The following is a 19,155-nucleotide window of genomic DNA, read 5'->3' on the forward strand; positions in this document are numbered from 1 at the left end:
AACAGACACACAGGTCACTGGAAAGGAATCGAAAGTCTAGAAAGAGTGGGTTACCTGATGGAATTTAAAGATGGTAGGTTTGGTAATTCAGAGGGATGAGGTTTTCAAAAATGGTCCTGGGCTAAGTGGGTACTCTTTTGGGGAAAAAATAAAAGTGGATCCTTACCTCATGCCTTATAGAAGGGAGAATTCTAAATGGATCAAATACTTAAACAGAAAATGGAACTTAAAAAGTACTAGAAGAAACCATGGGATGCATTTTTTAAATAATAAACCCAGAATTCCAAAAAGAAAAGACTGATTTTTAAAAAAATCTGCGTGGCAAACACCACCCAAAAAAGAGTCAAGACACAAACCGCAAATCTGGGGGAAAATGTTTGCAATGTCATATATAAACAGTTTCTAAACATCAACAAAAAGATCAATGACCCAACAGAGACAAAATGGGCAAAGGATGTGAGTAGAAATGGAAATGGAGCTTCATTTACAGTAAGAGAAGGGCAAGCTGAAGTTACACCAGGTAGCATCTTTTACTGTTCAGACTGGCAAAGATCACAAGGTTTGATGAAATATTTTGTTGCTGAGGCTCGTGGGGAAACACACTTGCAACCACAGCCAGTGGGAGTTAAAACTGGTTGAGCCCAATGGAGGGCAAGGTAATTTCCCACAGCAGTGTCTGCAACAGACAAAAACTGGAACAACCTATGATCCACCAGCTCAATGCACGGTGGGAGCTCCACACGATGGAATGTTCTGCACCATGTAAAAGAATGGAGCGATAGGGTGCAGCCTCCAAGATACATTACTAAGTGGCAGAAGAGCAAGGGGCCCCAACAGTGTGGGAGGTGCGGCACCACCTGTGTTACCTACGTGCTTGTCTGTGCACAAACTGTCTCCGGAAAGGAGACATACGTTGGCCAGCATTGTGCTTGGGGGGCGGGGGGGGGAATCCAGGGAATAGAGGATGCTTCATATGCCCTTTGAACCATTTGAAGTTCATACCTATTTTAAGAATAACAAAACCAAACATACACTCAGGTACTCAGTAAACAGAGCCCTAGCCCTTCTCATCTGGAAGGTGAGTGGCTGGTGCATGCAGTAGGTGGCTCTCACCAAACGGCAGAAGATGCGGAACAGAGTGGGACCCAGCTTGGAGGCAGAATCAATCGGCCTTTCCCCGAAGCCCCACGTCCCTCCCGGCCCCGTGGCCACTCACCCTCCACAGTCTCCTTCATCCTGATCTTCTCCCCTGAAATGTCGTTGGACTCAATCATCTGAAAGGAGAGCCCTGTAAGAGGGACGCCCATCTCCCCATCTCAGCCCCCAGCCCCAGCCAGCCCAGCCAGCCCAGCCAGCCCACCTCTCCCCAATTCGAGGAGACATTCAGGGACTTGATGCAGCAGGCAGCACAGCTGTCCTCAGTCTGGCTTCCCTGACAAGAGGACCCCCACTCTGTCCCCAGTGCCCCTAAAGACTGCACGTGCCTTTTCCACGTGACCACCTCCTACCCTTTCCTTTTTGCAAATGTCTATTAAGCAGATGTTCTCCTTCCCCGGGAAGCCTACAGAGATTGGTCCTGGGAACCTGTTTCCATCATCACCCAGAGGCGAGACTCCTGGCCTAGGTTTCTCATCCATTAAACAAGAATTGATTGCCAAGGGGCAGCATGTGCAGAGCACGCCCAGGGCCGGCTCCAGGAGGGACTTCATGAAATGCTACTTCCTTTCTCTCCAACACTTCTTTTTAAAGATAAACCCTGAAGCCAAAGAAAAAAAGATCAACCAAGGGAAAAAAAATCTGCATGGTAAACATCAACAGGCTCCTCACAGCTTCTTGGCAGGAGCTTCCGGCCTCCTGCCCAAGCTGGCTGTCCTCTGAGCCTGCAGTTTGCCAGACTCCAGCACTGTGTATCAGGGCAGCACACAGTTGAGCGGGCAGTCACCTCCTTCCACCTGCCTCTCATACCTCTGCTCATACATCCCAAGCTCACTTTAGTCTCAGTCCGTTGTGATTAACTAAGCCTCCAAGGTCTTTATTTATACCCATTGCAGGGAAAATGAGGCACACACTATTTTTTTAAATTTCCATACTTATTACATGAGACCAAAAATCTAGGTACCCCTGGACTTAAACCTTTAAATCTGGGAGGCATGTGGGTCCAGACTAAGGCCCAAGGTGTGTGGAAATCAAGAGATGGGCATTCCTGAGGTCATGATCCCTTCTCTGGCCTGAGTCTGTGACCGAAGGGCAGTGGACTGTCCTGTGGAACCACAGTAGCCTCAAACTGCCCCTGCTAAGGAAGTCCAGGTCCTGGGGTACCAGGCCTGAACCCCTGCCCCGAGCAGCCCATCAGGCCACATGCACACAGCTAACCTGGGGCTCTTCTTTTGCCCCCTGCCCAGGATCCTAGGAGACACCTGCTAATAGCGGTCCCTCCCTGGGAGCAGGGGGTGGAAGGCCCGGGCAGTGGGACCTCATGGCATGACACAGACAGAGCTCCTTTCACAAAAAAGGCACACCCCGTACGTGGAACTGCCGAACACTTCTGCTCCAATTCTAAATTCTGATTTCAGTGTTCAAGGGGAACTGGAAGCTCAGGACCCCCAGGGCTGATAAAAATGCAGTGATCCTACTGCTGGCTGTCCCTTCATGTAAGGCTGGACTTTCGTCATCTGGGCAACCTCTGTTGGCCTTTAGGCTGTGAGACTGGACATGAGCTCTGCCGTTGATGGGCAAGAAACCCTGGGAAAGCTACTCTGCCTCGGAGTCTTGGTTTGCTCATCTGTGAAATGAAGCCAATATGGACCTTGAGGGAGTCAAAGTGAGATGGGGCAACGTGGGGCCTGCACCAGGTTGGGGGCCCACAGCCACTCACGAGGCCCCTCCTGGCCCCGCTGAAGCAGGCAAGCCCAGGCTACCGGGGGTCTCGCCCTCCCCAGCGTGCTGAGCTGGGACTTCTAGATTTGAAGCAAAAATGTTAACGGTGTGGTAACGCCCCTCCAGCCTTCCAGAACTCACTCCGGGGACCCCCGCACTTGGGAAAGCGGCTGCTGGACTGTTGCTCGGTCTCATCAGGACTGGCAGATGGGGGCTGCCCCCAGGTCCCCAGGTCAGCACTCATGTTGAAGACGGGACCCACCCCAGGGATGGGCAGGGTTTGCCCTCCACACCTCTGCCGGCCCCACAGAGCTTCTGGGACTGGTGATTTAGGGAGGCCCAGGAGCCCACATAGGACATGTCTGGGGTGAATCAGGGACTTGGGGACTGGAAAGAAGGCTTTCTTTGTGCCTAGGTACACATCGTTCTAGGCCTGGTCTGTGGGGACCCAGCCAGGTCAGCTCAGATTGCCTTGGGGCCCCATAGTCACCCGGGCCTGCTGCCCCTCTGATGGAGGGACCAGGGCTCCCCGTCTGAGCCAGGTGCCCTCCCATCTTGCATGGATGTCTCCTGGGGGCAAGGAGGATGTTTCCCTAGGCTGGAAATAGAAGGTCAGTAGTTGCCTAGACCCTCCCCAGCTGGGCCCTTGAGCTTGGGCTGCTGCGGCCTGCGGGCCCTAGAGCTGGGCAGAGGGCTGCCTACGTTAGTGTGCTGGGACGAACACAGGGACTCAACAGCCTGGAGTCTGTTTTCGGCAACCAGAAGCTTCTCCCGCAGCCTCTCGGCCTCCTGCTTGCTCTGGGCCTCTGATCGCTGTAGCAGCTCATAGTCCAGCATCTTCTTCTCGGCCAGGGAGATCTGCTCCTTGAGGAACTCAATGGCCTGGGCCTGGCCCCGGTACTCCACGTCCAGCTTCTCTAGCTCGTGCACCCGCAGCTCGGCGTCGCGGCATTGGTCCTGGGCCTCCTGCAGCTCCAGCCGATGCTGGCTGGCCTGCACCTCCAGCTGGGCCCGCCAGTGCTGCTGCAGCCCCGCCAGCTCCTCCTGGGCCTCCTGCAGCTTCTGCCGCAGGCCCTCCTTCTCCTTCACGTGCATGGCCGTCTCGATGTCGTGCTTGGCCCGCAGGTTGCCCAGCTCCAGCTGGTGTTCCATCTTGATGCCCTCCATCACGGCCTTCAGCTCCCCGATCTCCTTCTGCTGGGCGCCTGGGCCCGAGTTCAGGGTGGCCTTGAGGTCCTCCAGGGACTTCTGGTGGTCCGAGGCCAGTGAGTCCAGCTTGGACTTCCAGTTGTCCATGAGCCCCATGTTCTCGCTGGTGGCCTGCTGGACCTTGGCCTTGAGGTCCACCACTTCCTGTGCGTACTTCTCGTTGGCCGCGCGGAGCTTCTCCACCTCCGCCTGGTAGGCCCTCAGGGCCTTCTCGTACTTGTCCCGCAGCACGCTGCTCTCCCGCTGGTGCTCCTTGCTGGCCGACAGCAGCCGCTCCCGCAGCCGCAGGGTCTCGGCGGCCTCGGGGTGGTCGGCGGGCGGCGGGCCAGAGTGTAGCAGGCACTGCTGCAGCTCCTCGATCTCCCCACGCCGCAGGTTCAGCTCCTCCTCCAGCTGCAGCACCCGCGACTTCTCGGCCACCGTGGTCAGCTACCGGGGAGAGAGGGAGACCGAGTCAGCAGGCCAGCTGAAGGGCACTGGGGACAGGACGGGACTGGGGTGGGGGGTCTCACGCTTGAGGGCCCCAGCCCCAATGGGGGAAGGTCGTGGGAAGGAAAGGGCACCCCACCCGACCTGCACACCACCCTGCCTACCCCAGCTCCCAGCGAGACTCTTCTGGCTCGTGCCCCAGTGATTCCGGGACTCAGCTGTCCCAGCTGCCATAGGCGGCTTGGGACAAATCGGTGGTTAAAAGAAACTATCTATTTGAATGATGGCTTTCTTCAAGTTCACGTTATTTTTAAAGGGCAGACATGACAGAGGGGATTTTGCATTATCTTGCTCTAGAAAAGTCCCAGGCAACATGGGTTGATTTACAGAAAGGCTGGTTGGAAGGAGGGGCCAAAGGAAGGTCCAGCTTAATGCCTAATGCAGAAAAAAATGAATGCTCCCATACCTGTCTTCTGGCAGAAAACTCCGAGATCAGAGGCTCCATCCACCAGAAACCTACTTTGATTGTGTCAGTGGTAACAGATTTGGAAGCAGTATTTTTGAAAGTTTTAAATCTTTTATAAACTTAAGAAATTTGTTTCCAAAGGTGAACTTTAGTTCAAAAAACCTGTTTTTGTTTTGTAATCAGGTTGAACCCCGGAGGAAGATGCCTTGGTATGGAGGGTTCCAGCCTGCCAACTGCGACTGGGTTGGTTTTTGCAAGCAGCCTCCATGCACGCGTGTGTGTACTGCATGAGCACACGCAGTCACCTGGCAATGGTCAGTGTGTGAACAGGGACCTGTGTATGTTTCCAGATGCCCCCATGCATGCACACACACTCATGTGCTGAGGCCAACCCACAGAAACCGAATGCCCCTCGCCCCACACCCACACACTGTGTAGGGTGCTATTCCCCAGTCACTGCTCACTGGCTGTTTAACTCCATCTCCAAGGGAACAGCAGCTGGGCTGTTCGCTGGGCTGGACAGCTGTCTGGATGTGTGCCTGCACAGGGGCACACACGGTGGTCATGGAGGGGCCCACAGGACCTGGAGCCTGGACCCAGAACTATGCCCTGGGGCTCGCAGGGACTTCACCCCCACACAGTTTTCCCTGGCTTAGGAACCACTCCCCGGGGCTGACCCAGAGTCCCATGCCCTGGGGACACCCCACTCCCCCAAAAGTCCCACCACTCCCCCAGCCCCAGGTCCCTCAGGTTGGCCCCTTGTGCCAACCTATTAAAGACCCTCCAGGCTAGAGCAATCTGGATTCACAGTCCCCCCAGCTTCCTGCCTTCCCGGCCTGGGGAGAAGGGAGGCGTGGAGAGGTTGTTCACACAGGGGCAGAACAGTTCTAGGAGCCCCTGATTTCTGAACATGACAACGCATTGTCATAGCAGTGCATGGGGCAGGGGTTGGGGGCAGTTCTCACAGGACATTCCCAGCCAACGGGGACCACAAGCTGGGGAGCAAAGACTCAGAGAGCCAAGACCCTCGCCTTCTAACAAGCATCACGGGGCCATGGAGCAAAAAAGCATGTTCCTAAACCTCTGCTTCCCTCCTAGAAGGGGCACAAAGTGAAAAAAAACCAAAGAGGAGAGTAGCAAGAGACAGAAAATAATAAAACAGAGAAGCTGAAGAGGGGGGTCGGCGGACAAAGGCGCTGGCGGGCCGGAGGCGGCGGGCTGTTACCCTGTTGTCGGCTAATTCTCGGAGCAGCCGCTCGGCCTGCGCCTTCTCCAGTAGCAGGTTTTGCTCCAGCTCCCCAATGCGCGCGTGCTCCAGCTGCGTCTGGGTCTGGTCCACCCGGGGAGGGTGGTGAGGTGGGGACAGGAGAGGGGGCACAGGGGACAGGAAGCAGGAGAAAGAGAGAAAGAGAGAGAGAGGTGGTGTCATCTTCCGTGCACAAGACAGGAGAGCAGGTCAAAGAAAGAAAAGGTCTGGGGAGGTGGGGGAGGTGGGTGAGGCGGGCCTGCTGCCCGCCCCTGCTGTGTCCTAGCTGGGTTGGCTTAAGGGCAGAGGACAGACTGCAGCAACTCTGCCCCAGACAGCCCCTGGAGGGGGTGGCAATGGGCATCAGGTCTCTTCTGTCACCCCCAGGTGATCCTTCCCCTCGCAGCTCCTGGGGAGGAGCCCCAGCCCACGCCCTGCTCCCCATTAGGGAGCTTAGAGGCTGTTTCCATTTTAGGCACAGAATTCTGCACACAGGAAAACTCCAGGATGGATGAGTGAGTAAATGATCCCAGGATTCTTGGACCCCAGGCTTGTCATAAAGGTGGAAGACCCAACTGAATGGACGATTTTCAAAAATACAGTGAAAGCTGGGCTGTGCCTCCCACCACCCTGCCGCATACCCGGACCCAGCGGTGCCCACTCCCCAGGCCCCGTGGAGGACGCCTGGTCTCCCGAAAGCACAAGAGCACTTTTGTCCCAGCTTCACAACACCCACTTCACATGCTAACAAAGCCTGATATTCTCAGGGCAGGCAGCCTGGCATTTGGGTTTCCCCTAACAGGCCTGCGAGGGCAGCGGGAGGCTGAAGGCCCAGGCCCAGGGCGTCCAGAGTGGTCCGGACACCCAGCTCGTGGTAGGGAGAACTTGGGGGTCCTCCACATCCTGCTGCTCCTCCTGCCATCACTGAGGAGAGACAAGGTGCAAGCAAATCCAGGCGGCAGTTCTGAAGAGGCAGCAGGGCTTAGAATCATAGCATATTGTGTCAAAAACCCAAGAATATACACCCAACACGAGCAAGGGTGATGGGGACAGGAGAGCCCGGTTCCATCGGCCCAGAAATACTCATGCAATTCATCAGGAGCTATAGATGCTTATGTCGTTTGGCCCATGATCTTATTCCGGTGAATTTTCCTAAAGGAACAAAAGCTCTCTCTCTCTCTCCCAGGAAGGCAGCATGCTGCAGTGATAAAAAAACAGCCATGTTCAGTCTCTTACAGAAAATTACAGGCTGAAGATGGTGCCTCAACCCCAGCCTTGCAGGGGCCATGTCCCCTCCTCCTCTCCCCCCATCATGGGTACAGAAGCTGTAACCAGGACCCACACCAGATGAAGCAGGATCATAAACACCGTACTGGTGGCCTTGTGCGCAAGAAAAAGCCTCCAGCTTCACAGTCCCAAGGGGAACTTCACTTGGTGCCCTCCCCCAAAGGGCTCTTCTCCATCACTTTCACAACTTCCAGCCTCCTGGTCTGTGGGCTGGGGTCTCCCTGGGGGCACAGGGCAACCTAGTGGAGCTGGTTCAGGTGTTTGCTTAACGGAGATAAATTCAGCCGTAGGAGCCTGGGGAAGGGGAGAGCCTCCAAGGGCTAGAGTTCAGGTGAGGTGGGTGATTTGGCCTTCACTGCTCCGAAGATCCTGCCCGAGGCGTGGGAGGTGGGGGCCACCACGCTTACCCTCAGGCAGTGTAAGGCTGGATGTGATTTTTCTCTCATGCACTGACTTTAGAACCCAACCCCCTCCCATACACATACACGGGGTGTCTTGGCTGTCTCCCCATCTCACAGGAGAGGGGCCACTTCAGGGAGACAAAGTCTCAGGCTCAGAATCACCCAGCAACCTGGGACAGCGCGAAGCCTAGGAGTCAGGTGTCTGGATTCCAGAACTGGGGCCTCTTTCCCCGACACCAGCCTGACTCCACCACAGGGGGAAGGCACAGACTTCCGGCAGCAATACGGAGCAGTGATGGGAGCTCTCGAAAGGAGGCACTCCCCGTTTCCCTGCCCCCTGGAAGCTCGGTAGCCCCAGGAGCTGCTACAGGTGCCTGTCACTTGCTTCCCCTGGTGACGTCCAGTGGGCGTGCCAGCGTGGAGCTCGGGAGGACAGTGGGAATCATGGGCTTATAAAGGGCGTCAAATGGCACAGCTTGGATGCTCTCAGGGAAGAGTGTAGACCCGAGATTGAGCCCTTGGACAGGACAACATTCAAGGTCAGGAAGGAGGTGAGAGACTGGAATGGGGCACCTAGGGTATTTGGGGGAGTAACAGGGGAGGAGGACAAGCAGAGAGATGGGGTGGCATAGCTGGAGGCGAATCAGGGGCTCAAGGAGGCTTCCTGGGTTTTTTTTTGACTTTCAAGATGGGTGGGGATAAGAGGGACTTTGGGTCCATTTGCCTTCTGGTTGCCATGAATATGGCCACAATAGAAACAGCAGCAAGGGACTCCACTGCCCTTGGACTGAATTAGCTGCTTGTCACTGCCTGTCCCACCCCGTGCCTCTCCCAGCCAGGGCTGATTGGATCTGGGGTAGACACCTGATCCAAAGCCAGACAGCCCACTGGCCAGCCTGGGACCAGTCTGATTCCCTCGAGAGGACAGCTGGGAGACAGTGGGTGCCAGAGCCTGGGTAGGGCCAGGAGGGTGGGTACGGGGAGGAGGGAGAAGGGAGGAGGGAGCAGATGTGCCAAGAGACCTGCAGACACAGTGAGAGACAGACAGACTGACCATGAGTCGTGAGAGGAGGGAGGCCCCTGAAGGGGGGAGAACAGCTCCACTTTTGATGCTGTTCCTGGTTCTAGTTCCCTGAACTGCCTGCCTGCTGTTGGGTCTGTGAGATTTCCTTGCAGCCTTTCAGTAACCCCCCTGCTGACTAGAATTAGCAGGAGGGGTCTCTGCTCTTTGCAACCACAGACGCTTTTCCCAGGAGCCCAGCCCGACCCCTGCGGGAGGTCAGCCACTGAGCAGGAGAGCCTGCCAACGTAACCACATGACCTGGTCCCTTGGCTCAGAGGGAAACTGACATTGGAACACCCTGACGCCAGGCTGGGCTTCCTACACCAGGTTGTGCCCCAATATCTATCCTCTAAGCTCAGGCGGTAAAACCTGTCTCACCAGGGGAAGCTGGCAGTGACCCTGGATCACACATGTCCTTCCCCTAGCTGGGGTCATCCAGGGACAGGACAGCCATCAATTCTGCTGGACACGGGACCCCAGAGGGGGCTTAAGGCAGCTCTTTCCCAACACCAGAAACCATAATTTCCCATTGGAGCTCAGAAATGATCTAGTGCAGTGATTTCTAAAATGTCCCCAGACTGGCATCACCTGGCAACTGGTTAGAAATGCATATTCTCAGGTCCTACTCAGATCTACTGAACAGCCACTCAGGCCTGGGCCCAGCATTCTGTGTCTGAACATATCTGCTAGGTGATGAATTCTAGTCTGAGAATCACTGACCTAGTCCAGGCTCCTCATTTTACAGAGGAGCAAACTGAGGCCTGAGGAAGGGAAGAGGCTGCCAAGGCCAGTTAGGGCCAGGACCAGAGTGTGGAGAGGGACTGAACTGACTGCCCCCTGTCCCTTCTGACATCTCCAGGAGTCCTCATCCTCTGTCACCTCCCAGGGAACAGGGAGGGGCATAGTGAAAAGGCACTCCTGCCCACCCAACCGTGAGCAGGCCTAGTGAGCCCTGCAGTCTTCAAGTGATTTGCTGAGGGGGGCTGGTGTGCGTGCTGGGTGGGGCGGGTGGTGGGGGGTCCTTAGGTGCTTTACTAACTGATGTGAGCGTCCTCCATGCGTTAGCTCAGAAAGGGTGGGTCGGACTGGGAAGTGAGCATGAAAGGTCCACCTTTGCCCAGACTGCTCGTCCCGGTGTCGTAACTGAGGAGGTGCTGTAACTGGCCATCCTTATGGGCTGAAAGTAGGAGTCAGGAGTCCTGGGTCCTGGTCCCAGTTGCTGCTGACTTGCTTCATGATTGCGTGAGTCCCTCTGCCTTTCTGGGCCTCTTTTCCCATCTATAAATTCTGTGACTCAACCACAAGCTATTTTCAGCCAAAATTTTACCTGGAATTAAAGATGAACAAAGGGCCCAGGGAACACCTTTAGGGCTACTGCTCAAGAAAGATGGGACAGAGGAGCCCAGCCACTATGTTCTCAGGCCCAGCCCTGGGTCCATCCCACCTAGCTGCTGACACAGGAAGCATGGCCCCTCTGGGGCTCCTGGAGCTGAGCCATTCCTGCTTCTGACGCCACAGTCACTGTCACTTTCCCGGGGTATGACCTTCAACTCTTTCTCATTTCTCCCTTGCAATCCCCCTTCCCCACTCCAAGGGGGCCCAGAGTTGCTGCCTGGACCTCAGGCCATTTGCCCTGCAAGGGCTGGGTCAGGGGTGCTGGGTGAGCCCAGGGGGCGGGGCCTTTGACGGTTACCTCCAGGTCTCCCTTGGTGATGGACTCCTCCTCCACTCGGAACTGCAGGTCCTCCACCTTCCTGCAGGGGGAGAGGGGGCTGAGCAGGCTTCACCCAGAGGGGTGGGCTTTGCCAAGTCAGATGGCAGAGAGAGCCAAGCGGTCCAGATTATGCAGAAGGCACTGTCCCGGAGCCCCATGGCTGACGGGGGCGGAGCCACCTGGAAACCTCCAGCCCTCCCAACTTCCGGACCCTTGCTCTACACAGAGAACACCAACTTCTCTGAAATAGGAGTGTTTAGGAGACACTGCTTTGGGAAGGATCTCTGGTGTTCTCCTTACTTGCTGCAAGTAATAAATCCTTCCTTCTCCCACAAAAATAAACAAACAAAACAAAACAGGAGTGTTTAATGCAGCATCCTTCCCCTCTAGGGTGGCTGCGGGACTAAATGACAGTAAACCAAAGCACTAACGGCCCTTTTCTGTCACAGCAGGGAAAAGATACACCACACGGAAGTCTGAGGAGTGAGGGGAGGAAGGTGGGTTTCTTCCCCTGCTGACCCCACTCTCATCCTCTCCCCTCAAAATCAAGGGCCAGAGTCCCAGCCCCCACCGTTTGGGCTGTTCCCTGATGTGGAGGGCCCCAACACCCCACTGCAGGTGTCGAGGCCGCCCTCGGGGAGACACCCCCACCCACCCACCTCCAAGACAGCACAGGGGAGAGACACAGGCACACTACACCTCACACAGCTGCTACTCCTGGGGCCTCCTGACAGCTCCCAGCATACAGAGGATGCAACCGAGGCCCAGAAAGGGCCAGTGACCTAACCAAGGTCACACAGCAAGTTCAGGGCAATGCTGGGACTTGCACCTAGGCCTCCCGAACACCACTCCCACGATGTCTTAAAGATCTGTTTTTGTTTGTCGGCATCAGGTCCGTTGCCATGGGAAACAGATGTGTGGGCCTCGACGATCGTCTCAGGCAGATATAAATAAGCCCTCCTCTCCCCAAGTCAGGCAGTAGCAACAGCCCAGGAAGCACATTTCTCGACTGAAAGCCCAAAACCAGGCACAAGTTGGGGGCCGTGGGGGGCTGGGGCTGGGGGCTGCCTACGGCCCGGGAGAGCGGAGGGAGCAGCAGAAATCTGCATATCAGCTAAAAGACAGAGAGGCTTCTGGGCCGGAGGAAACCCTGGCCCTCGTCAGCTCTGAGTCCTGCCAGGTGACCAGGACCAAGTCAGGCCAGAGTCCCCACACAGAGGGAACCGCAGCCCCCACTGGCCACTGGGGCAAGGCAGAAAGAGCCAGCGGCAGCACTAATAGGCTGGTGACCTCAGGCAAGTCCCTTCCCCGCTCTGAGCCTCAGTTTTCTCATCTGTGACCTGGGAGCAACACCAGCCTCCTGGACTAATTGTAAGACTGAGAGAGACAGTGCAGATCAAGCCCTCAGCACGGGGGCTGACCCCCAGGTGCAAGGTGTTTCCAGTGGTCTTTTGTGCTGCTTCTCTGAGCCCCGGTTTCCCAGGGAATGGAAATGGAGCTTCAGGACACGGCTGCGAATGAGCTCCAAATCCAGAACCTGTGCAGAGGGAGTGTTCCGTGCATGTGAGCTGGGTTACAGGGTGGGGACACTGGGTGCACGTCTCCCTAGTGAGAGGCCCCCATCCCAACCAGGGTGTCCTCTCGTGACATGCGGCACGAGCCGGTAGGGGAAGAGAGCAGCGATGAACATGATATCTCCCAGGCGCCCCGTGCTGTGCTGGGTGCTTGACTGGAGTTATCTTGTAAGTCTGCAGAGATGGGGATCATCACCCCACTTTACAGATGAGAGGACTGAGGCCCACCAAACTCATGTCACTAGCCCAGGTGACACGCCAGTGTATGGTGGAGGCAGGGTTTGGACATGCTGGTCCTGAGCCTGTGTCATCCTTAATAAGGCTCTGGGAAAGTGACCCCCCAGGGCTGGGGCAGGGGTGACACCTACCTCCTCTCCTCCTCCAGCTGGTTGGACAGATCCACCTTCTCTTTCCGCACGCTCTCCACCAGCAGCCGGGCCCGCTGCAGCTTCTCCTCGGCTTCTGCAACATACTGAGCCCAAGCAAGGGCCAGGACAGGGTCAGTCTCCTCCTGGGGACCAGAGTCCAGGTGGGGAGAGGCAGGAGAGATGCAAGGACCTGGGCCTGGAACCCCAGCCACCCCTACTCCCTGCCAGTCCTAGTCGGGCAGGGACCGTGGGCTTAGATGTGAGGGAGGAGGGCCCGGCTGTGTCAGGAATGGCAGGGCCGGCCTCACCCAGTGGGAACCTCAGGTCCACCTGCCCCCAGTACCTGCCACCTCCCTCAACCCCTGAAGGCTGAAGACCTATTATCTTGTGAAGGCCCCTGTCACGGCCCCCATGTCAGCTTGGCCTTAATGATTCCAGAATCCAAGGGAGGAGCGAGCCAGGCTCCAAATGGGGACAGGAGCCCAGGAGGGAGCTCTCACGTGGGGACAAGCCTCAGGAAGAGTAGACACGTGACAGCAGCAGACTCAAGGCCTAATTCCCTGAAACCAACCCATGAATCTGCTAGAAAGCACAATCTGAAATGTGGACAGTTGTACCCAAAGCTGTTTATGCATTATTCAGAAAAAGAGAGCATTTGCAAACAACCAGCAGGGGACAGGCCATGTCAGTAAGGACACAGCCCGTGACAGAGGGCAACACAGCCATTCAAACGAGGAAGAATTTTCCACTAGAAAATGCTCGCACTATAGGAAGTAGGAATAAAGCAGGATACGCAAGTTTATATCCAGGTTCTGGAAGAATGTGTACCTACCACTGGAAGGACATTTGCCAGGAGGATGACAGGTGTTGGTAACGAGTATCTTAGTGTCCTCTGCACACCCTAAGCGCTCCTCTCTGAGCGTGAGTGACAGACAAGACTGGCCCGAGGAGGCCGTGGTGTCCTCTGGGTGCCCCGCGGCCCTGCCCGCCCACCCACCTGCTCGTGCTGCGCCTTGAGCAGGGCAATCTCCTTCTCCACTTCGCAGATGTGGCTCGTGGCCTTGGCCACCTCGGCCCGTTCCAGGTCGCGCTCAGCTAGCAACTGCTCGATGTGCTGCTGCTTTTCCTTCAGGGCCTCTTGCAAGGCCGTCGTGCCCGAGATCTTGCGGGCGTAGCGCGAAGAGGTCTCTGTGAGCTGCAGGAAGGCGTGGGTGGAGGCGGGACTCAGGGATCTGGCACACTGTCCAGACAAGCCCCAGCTACCCAGCAGGCAGGGGTGCCCAAGTGCCTTGAATTCCAGGGTCCTGCTCCTCCTGCTGTCAGGGTTCTAGACATTCTGCCTACTTATGTAGAGGGAATTGTGATGTCTGCGGTTCAGGGAATTCCCTGCGTTTAGGGGAGTCGCAGCTCCTGGGGCTCTGCCTCATGATGGGCTCCCTCACCTGGGCCACGTTCTCCTGGACTAGGAGGAACCTCCCATCTGGACTGAGTTGAGCTCTGCTAGGTGGCCATGCCAGCCTTGCTAAATCACCTGCCCTGCACCTCTGTTACCTGCATGCATCTGCATTACCCTCTTTAATTCTGCCCTGCATCTGTATGACCCTCTTTAATTCCCAGAGATGGGCTTTAGGCTACCGATAAATCAGTAATATAAAAATAACAATAAATGTAAATGGATCAATTTCCCTATTAAAAAAATATACACCTTCATCTTTGTTCAAAACCTTCAAACTGACAGATGCCTGTAACCACAGCAAGTTAGGGGCAGATTGGGACACCTCAATTTCTCTGTCCCCACCCTCCTTACACATAGCAAGGTACCCCTCCCCAGCCCCATTCTCACCAGGCCACTGCGGCTGGGCCGGCCCCCTACGGAGGAGGCCACCGAGCTGACAGAGCTGATGGAGGAACTGCTGGGACTGTGGGTCAGCGCCGAGACACCCATGGCCATGCGCTTGGTCTTCTTGGCCTTGGCTGGGCTAGTGGATGGGAAGCCGATGCGGATTACCTTGTGGATGGGCGCAAAGAGACCAAACTTGGGCGGGCACTGGAAGTACCTGGGGAGGCAGGAGAGACCCACACTGCTGTCATGACCCCATTGTCTGGAGCCTTGCTTGTCTCCCCCGTCTCTTTGAAGCCCAGCAGAGACAGAGGCTCCTGCTCGAGGACTCATCACTCACACCCTAAGACAAACAGATAGGACTCCCTGAAAGGGGACAGAGGTGAGCAGGGTCTAATATTCTTCATAGCCATGAACAACCATTGGGCATATGTTGGGGGGTGGAGGAACAACAATCACCAAGCACTTGCTCTGTGCCAGTCCCTTTACATAAATGCTCATTTCAATCCCCCAACCACTCTATTATTACCCACACTTCACAGATGAGATGATTTAGGCTCAGAGAGGTTAAGTAACCTGCCCACAGCCACACAGCTGCTTAAATGGCAAACTGAGACTAGACCCAGTGGACTCCAAAGCCCGCTATGCTTGGCTCCCACGCAACAGTCAGAGCCCCCCAGCCGTATCTGCAGCCCCACTCTCAAGGCTGCCCCTGGACCAGATCCAAGGCTCTGCCCACGGAGCTCCCTGCATGGAGAAGCAAAAGCCTGAAGCAGACACCTTGGGGGTGGGGTGGGTGCTGCTGCCCAACCTGCCCCTAAATTCTGAAAGCAAGAGTGAATTGAGAGAAACATCTGTCCTGAAAACAGGAAGGCAAATGTTGTCATGGAAACTCCAGGTCATCTTCTCTCAAAACCTCTCTGGCCATGAATTCCACATGGCACCAGAGGACCCAGTCCTGTCCAGTTTCTGACTCACCTAGAAACTGCCATTCCATCCCACCTCTTCCCTCTTTCAGGTCTTTGTTCAGACTGACCTCCAGCCTAGCAGACCTTCCTTTCTAGAGCTGTCCCAGTCTCACCGGGGCCACAGAATCTAGCCCAGGGACAGCTAACACAGGTTCGCGGGCCACCTTGCCTCAGCCCCTCACCCCTGACACTGCTCACTACCCCACCCCCAAGGGGCCCAGGCACAGCCTTAGACCCTCTTGACTCAGCATTCCTAGCAGTCAATTCCCTTTAATCAGAGACATTGAAGAGCCTGGGACCTAGGTGTGACCCTGACCTTGGCTGCAGAGCACCAGGCACTGTCTGATTATTTTCTGTGTCACCCAGGGGAACTCCCAGAGACCACTGTCTCTCCTTTTCTGGTGTGCCCACCTCACTTAGCCACGGGTGGCATGGGGAACACAGGAAGAGATGACCTGCCTAGCACTTGCCTGTGACTCTCTGTGTGACCTTGAGCAGTGACCTCTCTGGCCTCGGTTCTCCCATCTGTAAAATGCGGGCAATATTCCCACCATCTACTTCCATGAGCTGCTGTGACAGAAGGGAGGAGGCAGTATCTATATTGTGGGGTCTGGCACAGCCACCCAGATGCTCAACACTGGCTCCCTCAGATGCCCTATTCCCATCCCCTGTACCCATCCCATGCGAAGAGGACCCCTTTCCCTCCCTCCCTGGGGGAAGCCCACCATACCTGGTGCCTGCCACTGCCCCATCATTCTTCCCAAGGGGCTCGTCCAGCTCCACGCCACACCACTCGCCCTTGGCAAAGTCTGTCTCCCCCACATACCGCACCACGCCAGTCTTCGTCCCGCCAACCTGTTGGCACATGGAAAGACTCAGGTCCAGAGGATGCAGTGGGAACAGCAGAGATGACACAGGCACCCAGGTGCCCAGGCTCATCCCAGCCCTCCCTTCCAATGTGCAGGGGAGAGAAGAGATGGGGTGGGGGAGGCCCAAGGACAGCTGGGAGGGGTATAGGTATAACCAGTGCTTCCCAGGGCTGTCCCATGCAAGAGCTTTGGCATCAGAAAGACAGACCTGCGTTCAAACCCTGCCATTTATGAGCTGTGTGAGCTTGGGTGAGTTACCTAAACTCTCTGAGCTTCAGCATCTCCATCTTTCAAAAGGGCTTTTGTGACGATTAAGCACTGTATGTGCAGTGTCTGGCACATACTAGAGTCTCAAATAAATGTTATTCTTAAAATGGTTTGAATGGGGGTTGCTGGGAGCTAGGCGGGAGGGGAAATGGGGAATTGTTGCTGAACATGAATAGGGTTTCAGTTTTGCAAGATGAAAAAGCTCTGCTGCACAACAATGTGAGTTTACTTAACCCTACTGAACTGCACCCTCAAAAAATGTTAAGAAGGTAAATGTTATATGTTATGTATATTTGATTGCAATTTAAAAAATTCACAGGACAGGCCAATAATTGGGAATATTACTATAAAAATCATATAAAACTTTTAAAATTAAAGAGTCAAATACTTCCAAAGCCTTAAAAAGCTCTGGATGTCTCTCCACCTCTCCCCAGAAAGACTTTAACTCTTTGACAGGAAGTTCTTGTATTGAGCTCCAAATTTCGAACTGACGTGCTTACATTGCTACTTCTTGATTTTTCAATTTTGGGTGACATCCACTGACGTCTCATCAAGGAATGGGAGGCCTTAGCTTCCCCTTCGCCATGCTTCCCACATCCCTCCTGGCTCTCCACCCTTCCCACGTGGCCATGTCTTAATTTTGATCAGACTCCAGGTTTACAGGAATGGGACTAAGTAAACACCGCTCACAGATGCGGATGGGAGGTGCTAGCTACTTTTCCTTCCCAGCACAAATTTTTCCCTACAGATAACAGCTGTCTTTTATGCTTATTTGCCTAGTTTTTATGGACTTCACACTAATTTAAACCGAAACTCTTTCAACTGACTAAATCTCCTGCCAAGACGTTCAGAGGCATGAGGAATTCCATCCAGTTCTTTCTGGAGAAGACTCTCCCAGAGGCATGTGTCCCTCCACTGTACAGCCGGCAGCCTGGGGTCTCCTGTCACCACTCCCGTGAGGAGTCCCTTCGCCTCTCTCCTGGGCTGGACCTGCCATTTCCTGGATCCAATGTCTTCCTTTTTTCCTGGTTTATTCACTTATTTTGGCATGTCCTCCCCAAGCTTTTGAAGAAGTGGTACAGGAGGAAATAAAGCATTTGAGCCTTAGCCTATCTGAAAATATTTTCTATTCTGCCCTTGCTCTTTCTTTTTTAATTGAGGTAAAATTTATAGAACATAAAATTCACCATTTTAACCATTTTAAAATGTACAACCCTGTGGCTTTTAGTCCTTTCACAGCTATCACCATTATCTAATTCCCCAAAGAAACCCTGTACCCAATAGCAGTCACTGCTCATCGTCTCTTCCCCAGCTCCTGGCAGCCGCTTATCTACTTTCTGTCTCTATAGCTTTGCTTATTCTGAACATTTCTTACAAATGGAATCATACATTATGTGGCCTTTTGTGTCTGGCTTCTTTCACGGAGCACAGTGTTTTCAAGGTTTATCCGTGTTTATCAGTATCAGCACTTCATTCCTTTTTATGGCCAAATAATATTTCACAGTATGGATTACACCATGTTTTGTTTATCCATTCACCCACTGATGGACGGACATGTGGGTTGTTTCCAGTTTGGGGTTTATTATGAATAAAGTTGTGATGAACATTCGTGTACAAGCTGTTGTGTGAACACCTTCAATTCCCTTGCTCCCCTCACTCTGGAATGTGAGTTTGGCTGGGTCTTTTCTTTTGGAATTTTGAAGTCTTCCCCTGTGTGTTCTAGGGTCCAGGGCTGCTGTTGAGAAACTCAAAGCCATTGTGAGTCCCAGTCCTTTATGTGAGCCCACCTTCCCACTCCAGAAACCAGCAGGACCGTCTCTCTGTCCCAGGGTGGTAGAGTTTCACAACGAGGAGTGTTGAGGTGGACAGGGGGTGCCTCCTGGGCTCCCACGGGCCCTTCCAACCAAGAAACCCTTGTCATTCCTAGGGGATTTTCTTGGATTGCTTATTTGCCTTCCACCCTCCTTTCCTCTGATCCTTTTATTTTTCTCTCTTGTTCTGAGAGATTTCCTTAAATTTATCTTCTAATACATCTGCAGAGTTTCTTATATCTGTAGTCAGATTTTTCATTTTTCAGAGCTTTTTCATTCACTGAATATCCATGTTTATATTCCATGGCATTCTGTTGAGATTCAATGCTGGTATGACCTTCTCTTACTTCTCAGAGGACTGGCCACCTTCCCCGGAGAAGTTTCTGTGCCCTCTGGAGGGTGCAGGCTTGGCAGTGAGTGACCTAGGAGCTGAGTGAGGGAGGAGCCGGCGGGGCAAGAGACTCAGCTTTTAGGACAAAAACATTCCTTTCATCCTCCCTTTTCAGTCCAACCTCCCAGGGCTGCCCGCAGCCAAAGACTCTCTCGGAACCTCTCATGAGACAAGCATTCATCCCAGACGTCTGCTGGAGGGACAGTCACCAGGCAGAGGAGACCAGAGGCCGGGGGAGGGGAAATAGTCTGAAGATTTTTCAGCCCCGTTTCCTGAGGCCACCATGCGGCTAATTTCTAAGCTTCTCGGGGGCTTTTGAGGGGAACATCGATTGCATCTCTGTTTTCCCCACCTGGGGACCGTGCTGCACTGGGT

General features: G+C 54.5%; 1 protein-coding gene across 2 annotated transcripts in view; it reads right to left on the minus strand.

The window, feature by feature from the left end:
- The window catches only part of CLIP2 (CAP-Gly domain containing linker protein 2), a 65,389-nt gene that overhangs the window by 11,463 nt on the left and 34,771 nt on the right, over positions 1–19,155 (minus strand). The window contains exons 4-11 of one of the 2 annotated variants that reach the window (XM_072943092.1): positions 16,173–16,297; positions 14,478–14,691; positions 13,632–13,829; positions 12,635–12,738; positions 10,672–10,732; positions 6,207–6,311; positions 3,580–4,515; positions 1,217–1,274 (exon numbers count right to left, since the gene is read on the minus strand). In XM_072943092.1, coding sequence (XP_072799193.1) covers positions 1,217–1,274; positions 3,580–4,515; positions 6,207–6,311; positions 10,672–10,732; positions 12,635–12,738; positions 13,632–13,829; positions 14,478–14,691; positions 16,173–16,297 — 1,801 coding nt within the window. The remainder of the gene's footprint in view (positions 1–1,216; positions 1,275–3,579; positions 4,516–6,206; positions 6,312–10,671; positions 10,733–12,634; positions 12,739–13,631; positions 13,830–14,477; positions 14,692–16,172; positions 16,298–19,155) is intronic. The other variant, XM_072943093.1, reaches the window with a different exon arrangement.

The sequence above is a fragment of the Vicugna pacos genome, chromosome 18, assembly GCF_048564905.1.
Source record: "Vicugna pacos chromosome 18, VicPac4, whole genome shotgun sequence".
NCBI lineage: Eukaryota > Metazoa > Chordata > Mammalia > Artiodactyla > Camelidae > Vicugna > Vicugna pacos.